Raw genomic sequence first — 17599 nt, 5'->3', positions numbered from 1 at the left:
TTGCAAATCTTTCTACACACCTGTTTCAGCTGAAGACTTGTTTTAATGGCCTCAGTTGCTGTACTCATCCTGTTCTTTTGATGGATGACCCAAACTGCTGTTTAATTAGCAGGAGAGCCACTGAGGGCACATCCACAGGAGCAGGTAATTATGACCAGTAGGTAGCTGTGGAGGAAGGTTTAGTCCCCTCGTGTCTGGGTTATATAAATTGTTGTGATGCAGTTCCCGGCAATGCATCTGTTACAGAATCTTGAGCAGCTGGCATAGTGTATTGAGAGTCCCAGCAGGACAGAAGAAGCAGTTGGATGTGTTTATTTTATGAAATGCTCGTGTCAGTAGCAACAGAATCATCCAAGTAGCATTGTCTTCTGCCCTGTGCAGAATCTCAGACAGCCCTTCCCTGACGCGTTGACAGTTGAGCATCCAGAGACAGGAGCAAAGGAGCAAAGACTGTGCCTGTAACAAGGTCAGCAGTTTTGCTGCTCACGTTTTGCCTCGCAGGGCTGGGTTGTGCTAGTGCTTGTGAAGTGTCTCAACTGAGATGCAAAACATTCCTAAAGCATTGTTTTATTCTCTGGTGTCTCGTGCCTGGAAGGTGGAGACCAATTGTAAACAGAAAATGTCAAACCACTGAGGTGAGGGTATTCACTTGTTTATTAGGCTTAATAAAGGATGGATGGATGTTTGGTGCTGCTATTACAAAGGATGGATTTAAATAATCTCTAAAGCTCTTTGTCACTCTCGATTTCATCAATTATTGTTTTACTAGCACTGGCTTTCCCACTGCTGGTGCTCAGTCCAAAATGAGAGCTCTCTTTTCCAAAGCTTGTTTAGATCTTTTTTCTGCATTAGATTCTGGAGGGAAAGATGACCAAGGTGAAACTATACATTTTTGTAATTCATTAAAATGTCTGTCTCCGGTAATTAAATAATAAGTATAATCATAAGGTATTAAAGAGTTAGATTAAGTTAATAGCACCTTTTTCTTCCTAAGCTTTTGTGCTCTGTGCATCACTGATTTGTTTCTAATGCTCTCAGTCTCAGATTGTGCACTGGGCCGTGCAGAGCTGGAACGACTCGCTGGAGCTCCAGCAGAGCGGCTCCAAGCTGTCCCTTCATTTCAGCCAGGTGACCCTGTGGAGAGGAGGATGAAGATGAGCCAGGCCTGGCTAGCGGGATTTCTCTGAAAGAGCCCCGGCAGCTGGGGCCGGGGTGGCCATCGGCTCGTATGAGCTTTGCCCTCGCATGTCCCAGGGGAAAGGCCGGAGAGGGAGTCAGCCCTTGCACCAAGAAGTTACCGAGGTGCTGGAATTCCAGAGACGGGAGCGGAGCTGGGGAAGGCTCTGGAGCACAGGTGCGATGAGCAGCTGAGGGGGCTGGGGGGGAGCTCAGCCTGGAGGAGGCTCAGGGCCGCCTTATTGCTCTCTAGAGCTCCCTGACAGGAGGGGGCAGCCAGGTGGGGATCAGGCTCTCATCCCAGGAAACCAGCGACAGCATGAGAGGGCGCAGTCTTAAGCTGGACCAGTGGAGTTTAGGTTGCGCATGAGGAGGAATTTCTTCACAGGGCGACTGGACATTGGAATGGGCTGCCCAAGGCGATGGTGGAGTCACTGTCCCTAGAGGTGTTTAAGGAAAGACTGGACGTGGCACCCAGTGCCATAGTGGTGTTCGGTCATGGTTGGACTCGATAATCTCAGAAGTCTTTCCCAACCTGACTGACCCTTGAGCGAGTTACAAACACGCTCAGTGTGCGCGGCCGAGCGCTCCCGCCGCCCCTCAGCGCCTTCCTGCCCCCCCGCACGGGGCGGGGCCGTGCGCAGCGCCACGTGACTGGCGGGAAGCCGCGAGGGGCGGGGCGAGGCCGTTCGGGCACCGCCCCCACGCGGAGGGGGCGGGGTTTGCGGTGCCGGCGGCGCAGGCGCAGTGCGCTCTCCGCCCGGCCGGGCTGAGGGGAACCCGGAAGTGCCGGGCGGTGCGGCCGCCATGGGGCTGTTCGGGAAGACCCCCGAGAAGCCGCCCAAGGAGCTGGTGAGGGGCCGGAGCCGCCGAGGCGGGGCCGGGAGCTTGACGGGGGAGTGGCGGCAGGACCGTGTGGCGTTGCTATGGCGTCGAGCGGGTACTGCGGAGGGGCCGGGCTCGGCCTGGCCCTGGCGCAGGCTACACCCGGCCCGAGATCGGCCGGTGGAGACCTCACAGAACCTTCCGCTATCTGAAAGGGCCTGCAGAGGAGCCGGAGAGGGGCTCTGTGTGAGGAAGTGGAGTGGCAGGGCAAGAGGCAATGGGTACAAGTTGATAGAGGGGAAATTTATGTTAGATGCTAAGAAGAAATTCTTCCCTGTGAGCGTGTGAGACACTGCAACACGTTGGCCATGGAAGCTGTGGCTGCGCCATCCCTGGAAATGTTCAAAGCCAAGCTGGATAAGGCCTTGAGCAACCTGGTCTAGTGGAAGGTGTGGATGGAACTATATGGTCTGTCGGGCTCCTTCCAACCCCCTAACATTCTGATTCTATAATGATATCATTCTATGATTCTAGCTCCTCTCTGCAGACACAGCCTTAAAATTAGGAAACAGTAGCTGAAATGTTGGGACTTGTAGGGGGAAGATGAGTCTGTAGACCAACTGTGTTTCTTCGAACAGCTTTCTGTTCTCACAGTGGAATGAAATAATCAAGACACTGGTGGATTTCACTGTTGCCTTTCATAAGTAGCCATGAATGTGTTAGTGAAAAAAAATCTGCTTTTTGGTGAGAGGAAGATCAAATACATGAGAGGTACTGGAAAAGCAGCAGGGAGAAGAATGACAGGCACACAAGTTGAAGGCTTAGACAAGCTGCAGTGTCACAGATGTTCCCTGGTGCTTTGCAGCAGCTGAGCCCCAGGGGAGCAGGTTATGGTTGTTGCTTGTGTGGTGAGAGAATCAGATGAGGAATGTACCTTTGGGAGTGTCCTTTCCCTTCCTCCTCTGCCTGTGTGGGAGCACTGTGTGCCCTAGGTCAGTCTGCTGAGTTCCTGAGTGTGGTACAAGAGACCAGAGGGAGAGCTGGGGCTGGCGACTGCTGCTCTCAGGGGTGGGGTGACACATCAGACAACTGTGGAACCCACCCATGTGGTCATACTGCACTCAGGAGTTCTTGCCTCCTGCCTGGGGGCTGCTCTTTAGCCTTCCCTAACTGTTGAGCTTGCCGTGTTTTCCAGTAGCACAGAGTCTGTGAGGCATCTTGGAGCTCTTGGAGGATGCTGCCAGCCACCTTGAACCTTCTTTTTGGTGCACAGCAACAGGACAAGGAGCAGTGGCCATAAACTAAACCACAATCACTTCCAGCTTTACATGAGGAAAAGCTTCTTTATGCTGAGGGTGGCAGAGCCTGGAACAGCTGCCCAGGGAGGTTTTGGAGTCTCCCTCTCTGGAGACATTCCAAACCCACCTGGACACATTCCTGGGTTGCCTGCTCTGGGTGACCCTGCCTTGGCAGGGGGTTTGGACTGGATGATCTCCAGAGATCCCTTCCTAAGCCAGTGATTCTGTGATTCTTTGCAGAAAACCCTGCAAAGCCAGTATGGGACGGGTGCAGGGAGAGGTGACGTGAGTCCTCTTGCTGTCATGAGCCGTGCTTTGGGGTGCAGGCTGCCATGGTGACTTCACAGGCCTAACACTGATCTTGAGAAACCCATTATTAGTTAAAAATTCTTTTTCTCCTGTACCCAACTGCAGCTTTAGAAGGAAAAAGCAGTAGCTGTTTCTGCATCCTGGGTGATGGGGAAACAGCACAGCTTAGCTGGTGTCTGCCAGCAGCTGTGCTCAAGATGCAGTCCCTGAGCAGGGCTAGAGGGAGCCATCCAAGCACTGCAGGAGGTGGATGATGATGGGGAGGGGTTGAGATTTTTGTGATGGCAATGATTTGCCCTCAGTTCTTTTGTCTGCCCACTCTGTCAATGTGAGATAATTTATTTATGATCAATAGAAGGCAAATATCTTCAGCCCTTGTGAAGAGCTGGTGATACATTTCAGCCTGTCTAAAGCTGGGGATTTGTTGTACTTTTAATGCCATGTCTGGATCGTTTGAACTTAAAAAGTAGGTTTTCCTCCAGGGTAGTCTGAGTTGGCTCTTTTCAGCTTGAGTGCTTTGCTGGCTGACTCTGGCATGGTGCAGTGCTGTGAGAGTGATGTTTTTGTTCAGATCAGGAGTGGAAGCAGAATTGCTTCATCAGCATGGAGTTGTGCTCAGGGTAATTATCTTTGCTCAGCTGGACCACGTACTCCTGCTCCCAGCATTGCTGCCTTGTGCCATGGTCTGTATCTGTGTCCCTGTGTCCTGTGTGAGATGGGCAGCGTGCCTTCTTTACAGCTCAACAAACTGCTGTCTCATGTAGCTGGGAGCATGGACTGGCCTGGATAAGAGTCAGTGGGATTTGCTCCTCCTCTTACACAAAGCAGGCGATGAGTTGGGAGCACCAGGGAAGGCGTAGGCACCCAGCTCTGCCTTTAGGACAGTCATGTCACACCCCTGGCAGTGCTAGGGATGAGCTGTGACAGAGTTTTCTGCTGTCAGAGTAAGCAGGTTTTGATGACAAAACACAACCAGTCTTGATTTAATGGTGTCTTTGTGCTGGGCTGTGCATCCCAGAGACAGAAGCTGCAAATCCTGCTGTGGTTCATTTGACAGTTGCTGATTGTGCTGGTATGTGAAGGCTTGTTGTGTGTTGGTTTGTTCTAGAATACAAGTTGTAGAGCAAATCTCTGGCAGGTGTTACATTTGAGACAGGACAGTTGGCCAGCCAGAGCTCTGTCATGTTTCTCTCTTCCCCCTGTTTTTTTTTCCTCTCATGTAGTCCCTACTCTAAAAGGGACCTTCTTAGCTTTCTGTCAGGGCGAGGAATGACTCTCCAGGACATTATCTCCTCTGCTCTGAAGAGCAAGAGGGGAGGCTGCAGTCAGTTCTGGGTTTAGGCTTTTTTTTGCCTGTAAACCCAGGGTTTAACTAAAGGTACAGGAGCTTTCTGAAACCTGCTAAAAACTTCTGCACCTATGAAGGGCTTTGGGTTTTATGTGAGGGTTTTTAAGCTGATTTTGTGCTTGGGCACCTCAAATGGTGGCTTTTGTCTGCAATCAAAACACAGTCCTGTTCACCATGACCAATAGAAAGTCTTTTGAGACTGGTGAAAGTCTAAATCTGTGGCTCTGCTGGGCTTGTGCACAGAAGAGAACTTGATTTACAGGTTTTCATTGCACAAGTTCTCTTCACTCTGCTTCCCTAGAGGGATGGTCAGGGCACGTGGAGCTCCCCATCGCCTGGGTGAGCCAGAGGATCTGGAACAGAGAGATCTTGGAAAGTGCCAGGAGGGAGCTGTTGAAGGAGTGGCTGTGTTTGAACACCACCAAAGGCAGGGGAAGGGAAGCTGGAGGGCAGAGAGACCTGAGCAAGTGGGAGGAGTCCAGCAGGAACCTCTAAATGTTGAGCAATGCAAGACTGGGCCAACCATCCCTGCACACAGGGATGTGCAGCCTGGGGTTGGCTGGGCACCAGCTCTGCAGGAAAGGATCTGATTTCCCATGGATAATACAGGAGTTCCCAGTGCACCTTTGCAGCAATGAAGGCAAACAGGGCTGTGTTGGGAAGCTGTAGTCACTGTGCTGAGTGTTCAGTCACTGCTACTCAGCAGTAAAGAGGTCACACGTGCAGAAGTGTCCCAGTGTGGGCACACAGCTCAGGAAGGATCTCAGCAAGCTGGGGAAGTGTGGCAGAGGCCCATCAGGATGGAGGAGGGCTGGAGCCTGTGATGCAGGAGGAATGGCTATGGGAACTGGGCTCCTTTTGGCTTGGAGAAGAGAAGGTGAAGGAGCAAGGGTCTAAAGCCTCTCAGTGCCTCTGGTAGGTTGTAGTCAAGACACAGACAGGTACTTTTGAGGTGTCCAGTGACAGGAGCAGAGCTACAGCCACAGTTGGCCAGAGGAGAGTTTTCAATTGAGCATGAAAGGCCTGGTTGGATGGAGCTCTAAGCAGTCTGGTTTAGTGGAAAGTGGCTCTGCCAACAGCAGGGCACTGGAAATAGATAGTCTTTAAGGTCCCTTCCAACCCAAACCATTCCAGGACTCTATGAGGAAAAGTCTTCACCACACAGGAGTAATAATTTAACTGCATTTGCTCAGAGTGGCTGTGAAGTCTCTGCTCTCAAAAAGTATCAAAACTCAATGGATGAGACCCTGAACAACCTGTCTGAACTCTGAACTTGATCCTGCTTTCAGTAGAGGTTGGATTGGAGATCTCCTGGAGATCCTTCTGACTGAAATGGGCAGTAGCACTCTTGGGCTGTCATCCTGTGCCGAAGCCTGTCCCTTCTGCTGAAGTCCCCTGTGGCAAGTTCCCTCTGTACAGTGACATGGCTGTGATGTGGGAAGTTAGCCAGGCAGTGAGCATCTGACTCACAAATCACATCATGGAATCATTGAAGGGTTTTGGTTGGAAGGGATCTGTAAAGATCCTCCTTATCTCCTTGTCTGAACATTAAGAGCAGTGCAGTAGCTGGTGGTATCTCTGCAATGTTTGGGGGTTTTATTATTTGAATAATGAAATATTTTAACATCACTCATAACTTGCAGCTCATGCATTTTGAAGTGCTGCTTTTGATACTGAATGTTTAAGTTACATGAAAGTATAAAAGCATAGTTTTGAAGTTGGAATTTCAAGTAACTCTCACTTTTTCTTTTTAAGGTCAATGAATGGTCCTTGAAGATAAGGAAAGAAATGAGAGTGATTGATAGACAGATCAGAGGTTTGTACTTGTGTCTCATTTTTTGTTTTTACTCTCCTTGTGTTTCTTCAAGGTTTTTTTGCTTTAATTGAGGCAGGCTGTGAAATTTAAGAACTTGGGGTAGTCTATCACATCTGGAGTAAAGGAAGATAAATGTGATCCTGGGGCCAGACTTAGTCTGTGTTACAAAATGATGTCGCTGTGAAGTTATCCAAGTAAAATTTTCAAAAGAACATGAATATTTCATGCTCCCAGTAAGACATAATGCTCTGAAGTCTCTTTGGATAACATCTATTAGACTTATTATCCAGAATTTCACCCACATTGATTTAATGAGTAGTATCAGTGTGGTATATAATTCCACATGTAGACAGTTCCACTGGCATGTACTGGTGTGAAGTGCACATGCCAAGCAAAAGTAGCTTGCTGTCAGCTTGGAAAAATTACAAACAGAAGAGAGGAAGGGAAAAAAAAAGTATTTTCTCAGTGGGTGGGTGTTTTGCTATTAAATAATGAGCATTACACTGCTGAATGTGTCTTTAAAAGCAGAGGAGTTGCTTCATATTGCACTGGTGTTTGTTCAGAATTTGTTCTACCTGCCTTCTCTGAGCCTGAAAATAGGTTTAGGCCTAGGTTTTGTTTCCCCCTTATTTGTCTTCTACCCTGTCTCTGGGATTTGTCCATGGGAAGTGCTGGTGAAGGATATTTTGTGTCAGCATCTGGTTACTAGCACATTCCTGTTTGGAGTGAGGCCTTGAGGAGTAGATCCTGCATTCCTCATCCTTCTCCAGCCCTGTGCCTATGGAGTGACCTGGCAAGGTTTGTTTCTTGTAGACTTGTATGAGTTGGTTGGAGAAGGTTGCTTGTGCAATACAAAGTGTGTCTTTGTCTCCAATATGAGGAGCAGAGTTTGTGTCTTTCCCTGTAAAACTGATGTACAGGGATGTGGATTCTTTTACTTTCTCCAGGGCACTTTGTGTGGCTGTATCAGGCACAGAGGAACTGCAACTCTCATCTTACTAGCAAAATATGTTTTAGAGGTTGCACCTTCCACAGAAGCACAGTACCCACGTGATCACTACTGATGTTTCTTGAAAATTCGTGTTTCTCTTAACTTTTTACATGCCATAATGCTTTTAATGGCCTATGCAGATACTAGGTTACATGGTAGTGTGATATTTTGATGTAGATGGAAATCTAATTATTTTAGCAGCTGTAAACCTGTCTGTGTTTCAGAGTCCTACATTCAAAGAAATACAGTTCATCACTAACCACCAACCATCTGCTATACTGATAATTGCCCTTAAAATAAAGTAGAGAATATCTTTGTGCCAGGATTTCACATTTTACCAAGGGTCACCTATGGAAGGACATGGTTCTGCTGGACACTTCCCAGGCTAGCAGGCTGCTCCTGAAGGATGGAAGCCAAGTGCCACTGAAGGTTTCCTCAGAAATTACCCACTGCAGTTGGATTCTGCCATGCTCTCTTGTTTCAGCTGAGCCTTACACAGGAAAGCACTGCAGTCTTTAAGTAAGGATGCTAAGCTGGAACCTGTCTTAGTTTCCTTGGGGAAGGCTGTGCTGGATGTGTTTGAACAAGGCAACACTAGATCCACCTGGGATGAACTGGGTGGGCTCGGATCACTTGAGCACTTGGCTCACCCAGTCAGCAGAATTACTAAAATAGCAACACACTCTTTGAAACCATCTGTTGTTGGACTCTTGCTGTTGTAGTGATTTCTGTTTGGGGTAGGTTGTTTTTCAGGGCTTGGAAGGTTTGGAGAAATGAAAGGTATCCTTGTTACTTCAGAATTGAATTTTTTGAGTTGATGAGAGTTGGAGTAATACAGTAACTTTGTGTTTTGCTGAGCCTGTGAGTCCCTCTCGCAGGTGCTTTGGGCTGCTTTGTGCCTCTTGTGCTTGATAGTGCTGCAGAGCACTGGGGAAGTGACTTTGTTTCCCTTGAGGAGTGCAGCTGGCGCTGACCTTCAAAGACAGAGTTGACTGTTCCTGCATTCTTGTGCCACTGATCTCATGCTCAGCAGTTCATGCCAGTGAAAGCATTCACTCAGATGCAGGCTGCCCTACACCAGCCTGGGTGCAATAGCACAATACTTGTGGTTGTTTTCAGCCTGCCAAAGGGAATGTTGTAATTCCTCAGTACTGCTGGAGTGCTGCTGGTGCTTTCTGTTTCCTGCTGGAGCACTTCAGCTCTTTCTTACCTGCTCTGATGTGCTGGGACTTGGCTCAGTCCCACATCTGCCATACAAATGTCTTCAAGTTTGTGGTGTTTCTGAAAATAATAGTGGGAAAGCAGCAAAGGTATGTTTTTCTGATCATGATCCTACAGCTTTCTGCCAGTCCTCAGTGAATGATACTGAGAGAATTACTGGTCTTGAGTACAGGGTTCATTAACTCCCACTTGAGAAGCTGTGTTGAAGTCTCCAAGTTAGCCTGTGCCAGAAAGTGTGTGTGGATGCCTTTGTTTTTATAAAAGGGTAGCTTCTGATTCTTCCAGTGTATAACTTCGTCTGGCATAAATCAAGAAGACTCAAAGCTAAATCTGAACAGAGGCTTTTCTTGAAAAAATTGTTCTCGTCATTTCAGTCAACTCTTTGCACGAAGGTGAGGAACTCTTACTATCTGAATTCTCTATTTACTTTAGGATAATTTTTCTTGGGGACTCTGAGACCCACATTTCATCAGTGGCTAATTTATTGCTGAGTCTGGAAAGGAAAGGATGTTGATATTGTCCCTGCTTACTCTTGCATTTCTTACTCTGGGCTTTTTGGAGTACCTAGCTCCTGCTGTTCACAGCCAGGGTTACCTGGCAGGGCAGAAGTGTGAACAGTCACATCAGATTTGCTGGAGAAACCAATGGTATTTAAGAAGACCTTTTTATTGTTTAATAGTTCAAATCCAACCAGCTCTTTGCTCATGCTTAGTTCAGTATTCCCACTTAAGCACACTCTTAAAAAAGCTGTTGAATAAAGCTGGATGCCAGGAGAGTTTGAACAGGATGTTTCAAGTTGGATGTATATTTTGTGTATATATATTTGTATCAGGCCAGTTTAATAGTCAGGAAGGTATTTTGAAGTTGTGAGTCAAGTCATTCTCTCAGAGTGCTTTGTTCTTACAGGACCTTTTTTTGCTTTGTAAGCTCTTAGTCAGCTTGGCATCATGGACTAATATTCTCAGACAGTCCTTTAGAGTACTCTTGACTGCAAAGAAAATTACAGAGCTGGATGTTCAGTAATGAGAATTTTCCTATTAAGATTTAACTGAATTAATCAGCTGACATTTAAATCAGCCTAGAACAAGGTCTTTGAGTAACAGAGGGAATCTGAAATCAAGCAGAAACAATTCTTTGCATTGGTAACACACCTCAACAAATGACTGATTTCTCTTCTATATCCTTAGGTGTTGGTCACTCTTTGCTGTGTTTTTTTGTACTCCAGATATCCAGAGGGAAGAGGAGAAGGTGAAGAGGTCAATAAAGGATGCTGCCAAAAAGAACCAGAGAGATGTGTGTGTGATCCTGGCAAAGGAGCTGGTCCGCTCGCGGAGGGCCGTAAGCAAACTCTATGCATCCAAAGCTCACATGAACTCTGTTCTCATGGGCATGAAGAACCAGCTTGGTAAGAGCAAATTCTGGGCCCAAGCACAATGACTGCTCTGACAGTAGAAGTGAGGTCTGAGGTTTCCTTGTCCAGAACCAAAATCAAATGCAGGCAGAGCTTGAATGTGGGAGCAGCTGTGCTCCTGTGAAAAGCAGTTGATTCCAGTGGGCTTCAGGAGCCTGGGAAGATCCTCCCATAGCAGGCCCAGAGCTGTGAGGGTGCTGAAGTTCTACCCCCTAATCCCAGCAGGCACATGCACCCACACTGTCAGAGCAGAGCCTTTGCCACCACCCCATAAACACACACAGCTTTCACACATTGTGAACAACTCCACCCTGCTCTTCCTCTTCAGTTCATGAGGAGTGAGGTCCACTAGAAGAACACATGTGTACACAATAGATCAGTTGCTCCAGGAGCTGCTCTCAGATGCTCTGTCCAAGCTGTCCAGATAGCTGGTACCAGCCCCAGATCTCCTGCTCTGCCTGAACTGCTGGTACCTGGTCCTGCAGGCCCTGAGGTTTGTGTGTTCCCTGATCCACTTCAATCCTTCCCCAAACTACCTTTGGTCATTCCCCTAAGATCCATTTATGTTCCTGTAATCCCCTTAAAAGATCCATTGTAAGTTTTCCCCATGTCCAAACATGCTTTTTTCCCCTACATCCCTGTAAGAAGTCCTGCATGCCTGTAGGCAATAACCCCCCTCAGTCTGCAGCATGTTCTGAGGCTGTTTCTCCATGCCCTGCCTGGATGGGTGTCCCACTCTGGGCTCTGAAGTAGTCAGGGAGCCCCCAGTTTTAGTTTCTTGGGGTTCCTGCCCCTCATTGTTCCCTACATCCTTGCTGGTTCCCTGTTTCCTGTGACGAGCTGCTCAGCAGATGAACACCTCTCCTCAGAGCCTGAGGGTTCCAGTGATGTGAGAATCACATGCTCTGAAACTGAACTCACAGCAATTTGGAGCACATTCTTGGTGTGCATTTCTAAACAGTTTGAATGCATTCCTAATACCCTTGTATCCTGGTGGAGCCTGTGTCACTGATTTTGACAGGACCTGTCACAGGAGTAGAATTCTCTTTATCTTGTAGATGGTTGCTTCCCTAGCAAGAGTCTGGGGGCATTTACCAATGCCTACATGGGGATGGGGGAGCAGTGTTTGATTTCTTAGTGTGGATGAATCTTTTTGCCCCTTGCTTAACACCCATGTTCTGTAAACTCTCCTTGGTCCTTTGTGTTCTTCCAGAACCAGCATATTTCCCTCATTCCTTATCCACATCAGAAATCTGTTGTAATTCAGTTCCTGCAGAGTTTTCCATAGCTGGAAACAATCCAGCCTGTAACAAGCAGAGCAGAAAGCTTTAAAGAAAGGAGAAGACTCAGTGGAGGTCAACATGCTGCTGAAATGTCAAAGCATTTCCCCCACCCCAGCATCATCCCAGTAGATTTTAACACTGGATGAGTGATAAAACATGAAGTCACACTGTGAACCTTAAGTGTAATTTTATGATGGTTCAAATGTGGCTCCCCATGCATCTCACTCAGGAAAGGAAAGCAGGACCATCCTTGCACCTTAAGGTGTCCATTAAAAGGAAAAACTCAAAACAGCCTCTTCCTATTACCACTGCCAGTATCTTCATCTTCCTGGGAATCTTCTGATACACTTAGATAGGAAATACAAAGGAATCTAGAATTCAGTCTGGGGTCTGTAGTAACTTGAGAAATAACCACTCAAGGCAAGGTTTCTTTTAGTTTGTTATAAGTGTAGGCTCTTAAAAGAAATTATTAAAATGAAAAATAATATGTGCTGTACCTTCATTTTGCTTTGTTGAGAAGTGAGCATTTAATATACAAACAGGTAAGTTCTCCATGTCCAGGAAGCTGCAAAGCTAGATGGCAGAATTCAAAAAACTTCAAAGTACCCTTAATTACTGCTTTTTGATCTTGGTATATCAATACAGATGAGGAGAGCTTATAACTTAGAATAGCCTCTGGAAAGAGTATTGTTAAATTCAGTTTCAACAAGCTTATTTTTGGCTTGTCTGCTTCAGTATTAATGTTGTAGCTTACTCTTTGCCGTGGAACTATTGCAGCAGAACTTCTGCCAGGGTTAGTTTCCAGTACCTGGTGTCAGGCAGGAGATCCCTGGTTCAGCAGTCACTGCAGCTCTGCTGCTGAGGGGCTGGGCAGGAGCAACTCTCTCCCTGTCTTTAGGTGGGTTGAAACCTCTCTGCAGACCACTGGGTTGTACAGGACCAGTAGCTTTGCTATAAATGTCACTTTTCCAATGTGGGTATAAGTTGGGCTTTTCCAGGAATTTAGTCAAGAGTGAAGAAGAGCAATGCCTGTTTATTTTTTAAATTGAATTGCCAAAATGTAAACAAATTTCCATGCAGGGAGGATATAATCTCTCTGCTTTCAGCAGTGCATGGGTTGTTCAAACTGTTCTGTGCCTCTCCTTCACAGCTGTCCTCAGAGTAGCAGGTTCATTGCAGAAGAGCACAGAAGTCATGAAAGCTATGCAAAATCTAGTAAAAATCCCAGAAATCCAAGCAACGATGAGGGACTTATCCAAAGAGATGATGAAGGTGAGATTTGGCATATAAATCAGATTTGGGTGAACATGATGTGGCTGTTACTGAGCTGTGCAGTCACTTGGGTGGCCCCTTTGTCACAGGGCTGGTGTGAGCTCAGGACACTCTGACTCCATGGCCAGTCTGATACTGGTGACACAAAGAGTTTTAAATCCAACAGCAAAAAGCTGTTAGACCAACATTCCTAATAACAATTTTGAGTCAAAATTGGGAACATATGGGGAATTTATTCGCTATAGACATGTTCAAAGAAACAACAATTTTCAGCATTTTTGTACACTATATAAGTGTTTCAGCCAAGATTTTTTAAAGAAACACTCCTAAAAATCTGCCCAATTTATTGCATCATGGTAGAGGTGTTTTGTTTCTTTTAATTATGCCAGAACATCTCATCTGTCTTTGTTTAATGCATAACCCAAGTTTTATCCAGCTAACAATGCTTTATTAAATTTGCTGTCCTGCTTAGACAATTACTATTGATTAAGTTTTTTGGGGAGTACAAGCCTATGAAGTGGCTCCCTTACTACACCTGCAATGTATTAATCAAGATTTCTGGAATGTACAGGCCTTTGACTCCTTAACTCTCTCAAGATACCATTCTTGTTCTATCACACCTAATTAATCTCTAGTTATATGATAACCATTAAAACAATTATTTATTGAATTTTCTTCTTCAACTATAGATTCTCTAAGGGGTATGGGTCCATAGAGTTCCTTTCTGCAGGTGCAGTGAGGTAATTTCTCAGGGTTTCCTAATGACACTTAGCCAATACAGATCTAAACCAAAACCAGACAAAATAACACAATCAAAGATTCCTTAACTAATTAAGTTTATTAGAAAAATTTTAAAGAATCACAAAACTCCTGGCTAATTCAGATATAACTCACTGTCACTGGTTTAAAGCATCTAGCTTTAGTGTCTCCATGTGATGGGAGTGCTCTGATTTGAAAGCATACTAAGTCTCTATTATGACTTACATTTTCAACTCCCAAAGCTGTTTTGCTTTTTCCCTTCTTAGTGCTCTAGACTGTTCAGTTCAAATAAGTTTATTTCTAGATAATTTTATCATTGTGCACCAGCATGGTTTGACCATATTTAGGTTGCAGGGCCTGCAAAGGAATGTTTTCAAATGCAGATAGACAGAAAACCAAGCCGTGTCAAAGAGCAGTTTTACAGTGTGCTACGCAATTCATACTGCATGACTGAAATTTACACTTTTATTTCACATGCTTGGAGCAGGCTGGGTTCTTGGTTTAAACATACAACAACAATAAATAACCACAGAATCAGAATGGTTTGGGTTGGAAAGGATCTTAAAAGATCGTGTAATTCCAGCCCCCCTGCCATGGACAGGGACATCTGCCACTGGACCAGGTTGCTCAGAGCCCCATCTAACCTGGCTGGGAACACTTGCAGGGACTGGGCATCCACAGCCTCTCTGGGGAACTTGTTCCAGCTCACAGGGAAGAATTTCTTCCTAATATCTAATTTAAATCTCTCTTCTTTTAATAACTTGAGGTTTTCAAAGTGAGAACAGGTGCCTTTAATCCTCAGTTTTCTTCCTGTTTTTCCTCTGCAATTGTAGAGATGTGTGTTCATGTTACATGCCTGGGTAGAAATGAGTTTTCTTACCCTGTAGAAATGAGTTTTCTTACCCTGCTCTTTTCCAAGGGCATCACACACAGCCTTGTTTTTTTCTGCTAGGCTGGAATTATAGAGGAAATGCTGGAGGACACCTTTGAAGGCCTGGAGGATCAGGAGGAGATGGAGGAGGAAGCTGAGGCAGAAATTGACAAAATCCTTTTTGAAATTACAGCTGGTGAGTTTGTGGGTGCTGCTGAGAGCCAGGTTCTTGCTCTGTTCAATAAGATGCAGCAACTGAAATCTTCATCTATTCTGCACTCTCCCAGTGGCATCTCTTCCTTTGGTGATGGGCAGAGAGCTCTGACAAACTGGTTTCTCAGGGAATACTGGCTGAGAAGGCCAGCAGGGCTCAGCAGGGCAGAACTAATATCCATCAGCTGCTGTCTGTGCACTTATGTAATTGAGGCTCTAACGGATCTGTGTTTTGCTGTGCAGTGAATCCTCTTAACAAGGTGAAACCTACATGATTGACTAGGTATTGTTCTTAATGAAACCAAGAAATAAACTCTGCTGCACTGCCTTGAGTCATAGGCTGTGTTGTGAGTCCTGGCAGTAACGTGCTGTGTCTTGTTTGGGGGAAAAAGCCCAAAACAAACACAAAAAGCCTCTTAGAACCAAAACCACAAATTTTGCCTTCCAGCTCATGAAGTAATGATTTACTGGTTCAGTTATTTGACTTGGAGAATGCTTAGAATGTTTCTTTCACCTGGATCGCTTGTGATGTGGTGTGACAAAAACAAGCAGCAGGGCTGCATTCAGCTGTACCACACTGCAAGTGCAGGGCCCACCCTGCTGGCACCTTGTGCTCAGTGCCTGGCACATTGCCCTGTTCTTTCTCACATCCTAATTTGCTTTTTCCATCCTGGAATTTGCTTTTTCCTGGCTGGAGCAGCTCCCCTCCTCCCGAGCAGGCAGGGGGAGCTCCCAGGCAAGCAGCAGGGCTTGAGGAGAGCTGGGAGCCTCCTCCCAGAAGGGAAGGAGTGCAGAGGCTCAGAGCTGGCAGGTCAGTGCTGCTGGGCAGCCATCACCCCTGGGCTGGCCCTGTCCCAGCTCAGGGATGTGACCTCCATGGGAAATGACTGGTTTGGTTATTTTAGATGTCCTCAAAAGCCACTAATTATTAAATGAAGACTTGACACTCACTAATGAGCCTGTTTGTTGTTGCAGGGGCCTTGGGTAAAGCACCCAGTAAAGTCACAGATGCTCTGCCAGAGCCTGAGCCCATGGGAGCAGCTGCTGCTGCCATGGATGAGGAGGAGGACATCGAGGCAATGCAGTCACGGTTGGCCACCCTGAGGAGCTAGGGCCAGGATGGATGTGTACAGTTGGCTTTATTTTATCCTGTCCTACCTTCAAAATGCAAAACTTAATGTATTCTCATGTATGTAATATATATCTATTTTTTTTCTTCCTGAGGATTTTTTTTCTCCAAGACACTACTGTAATATACTTTTTGGGGAGTGCAGTCTGTTTCAGTTTTCTGTTCAGCCCATGTTTCCTGTGGTGACATGGCAAGGGTGGTGTAATGTTATGTATTTTTAGACAAAGTCCTGAAATATAGTCTCATCTTCAAGCAGCATTTCTCTCTAACGGGCACTTTGGTTTAATCTGCTACCAAAACAGCACTGTCAGATCTGTGTTTTCCTGAATCAATACAAATTTTATTAAAGCTGCTTCTAACAGTCACTGCCATGGCAGCAGTTTAGTTTGCATCACTTTGGCCTCTTTCACAAACAATACCCACCTCTTAACACCTCCCTTTTAGTTTTGTAACACCTTTCTTTAGCACATTCAGGGCCTTCACTGCATAGTTAAAGAGAAGTTTTCAGTCTGTTCCAGCTCTGTATGGTCACAGGAGAGCCTGTCTTAGCCAAGGCCGTGGCACAGTGAGGGCAGGTCAGGTGGCAGCAGTGGGAGGGGGGGCCCTGACTCACCAGGCTGTTGGCAAAGCTTCCCGTGGCCATGCCAAGGCCTCTCTGCTGCTCCAATAGCTCATTTCAGGGTCATAGGAGAGCTTGTGTCTCCTCCCAAGGAAAAGCTTCAGGCAAAACAGATGTCATGGCTCACAAAAGGCCTTTTGGAAACCAAAAAACTCTGACCCAAACCCATCACTGCCACAGCACCTCCCCAGCAAAGGCCAGAGCTCTTCATTTTAAGGAAGACTTACCCAAAGAAAGCCAAGTCTCTAAATAATTATACCCTAACAGCAAGGGTAGAAAAACACACAAGGCACAGAGAGAGCTGGATAGAGTCCAGCACTTCCCATTTTCAACCATAAGAGCATGGGGAGGGCCAAGCACTGTTCACCTTTGTGCTGGGGGAGGCAAAGTATCCCCAGTGCTTCAGGGCTCTGCAATTCAAGTGTTCATCTCCACCCCAAACACAACAAAAACAGGCAAGAGGGAGAGTTTGTTTCTTGTGGTCTTAAAAATCCAGAAAGGACACATCAGGAACAGAAGTGGGTGAGAGCTGCCAACAAAACAAGATTGAACAACAGCACAGTGGTAAGAGCTCAGAATTCAGTTTCAACAATGAGTCTTTTCAGATCTATGTGCACAGACAGAGGGTGTGTAAGATCAGTGTGACTCAGCTCCCTGGGAGGTACCTGTACTCCAGCTGCCCACAAATACTCCAGCTGGCTCCAAGGAAAGCAATTAACCTGCTTAATGTCATCTCCTTCAACTTGATGGTTAAGGGAGAATGTTCAGGTAAGTGTTGTTTTTAATCATACTTGACAAGTTCAAGCACAAATGCCAAATCAAGACACCTGAAGTGACTAGAACAAGTTATTTACTGTCAAGAGGTGTCAGCAAGTGAAGGTGGAGGAAAGCTCCCACTGAATACAGTGAAGGGCTGGTGTGTAGGCAAACCTTACGTAAATCAACTTCACTTAACTCTTACAAGAGGCTCCTGCTCGCTGCACATCACTGCAGCCTGTCCCCGCTCCTGGGGGAGCAATCAGAAGAAATTTCTCTGAAGAAGAACCCTGCCACCCAAG

General features: G+C 46.3%; 1 protein-coding gene across 1 annotated transcript; it reads left to right on the top strand.

The window, feature by feature from the left end:
• The first annotated feature begins 1894 nt into the window (after nucleotides 1-1894).
• On the top strand, nucleotides 1895-16287 carry CHMP3 (charged multivesicular body protein 3). The gene is made up of 6 exons (XM_053976809.1): nucleotides 1895-2028; nucleotides 6712-6772; nucleotides 10210-10389; nucleotides 12829-12950; nucleotides 14662-14776; nucleotides 15769-16287. Exons 1-6 carry the CDS (start codon nucleotides 1984-1986, stop codon nucleotides 15903-15905), a joined length of 660 nt encoding a protein of 219 aa, XP_053832784.1. The 5' UTR covers nucleotides 1895-1983; the 3' UTR covers nucleotides 15906-16287.
• The last annotated feature ends 1312 nt before the right edge of the window (nucleotides 16288-17599 follow it).

Source organism: Vidua macroura, chromosome 4 (assembly GCF_024509145.1).
Source record: "Vidua macroura isolate BioBank_ID:100142 chromosome 4, ASM2450914v1, whole genome shotgun sequence".
NCBI classification, from domain to species: domain Eukaryota; kingdom Metazoa; phylum Chordata; class Aves; order Passeriformes; family Viduidae; genus Vidua; species Vidua macroura.
Note: the sequence above shows the minus strand (reverse complement) of the source record. Positions and strands in the feature narration are given on the sequence as shown.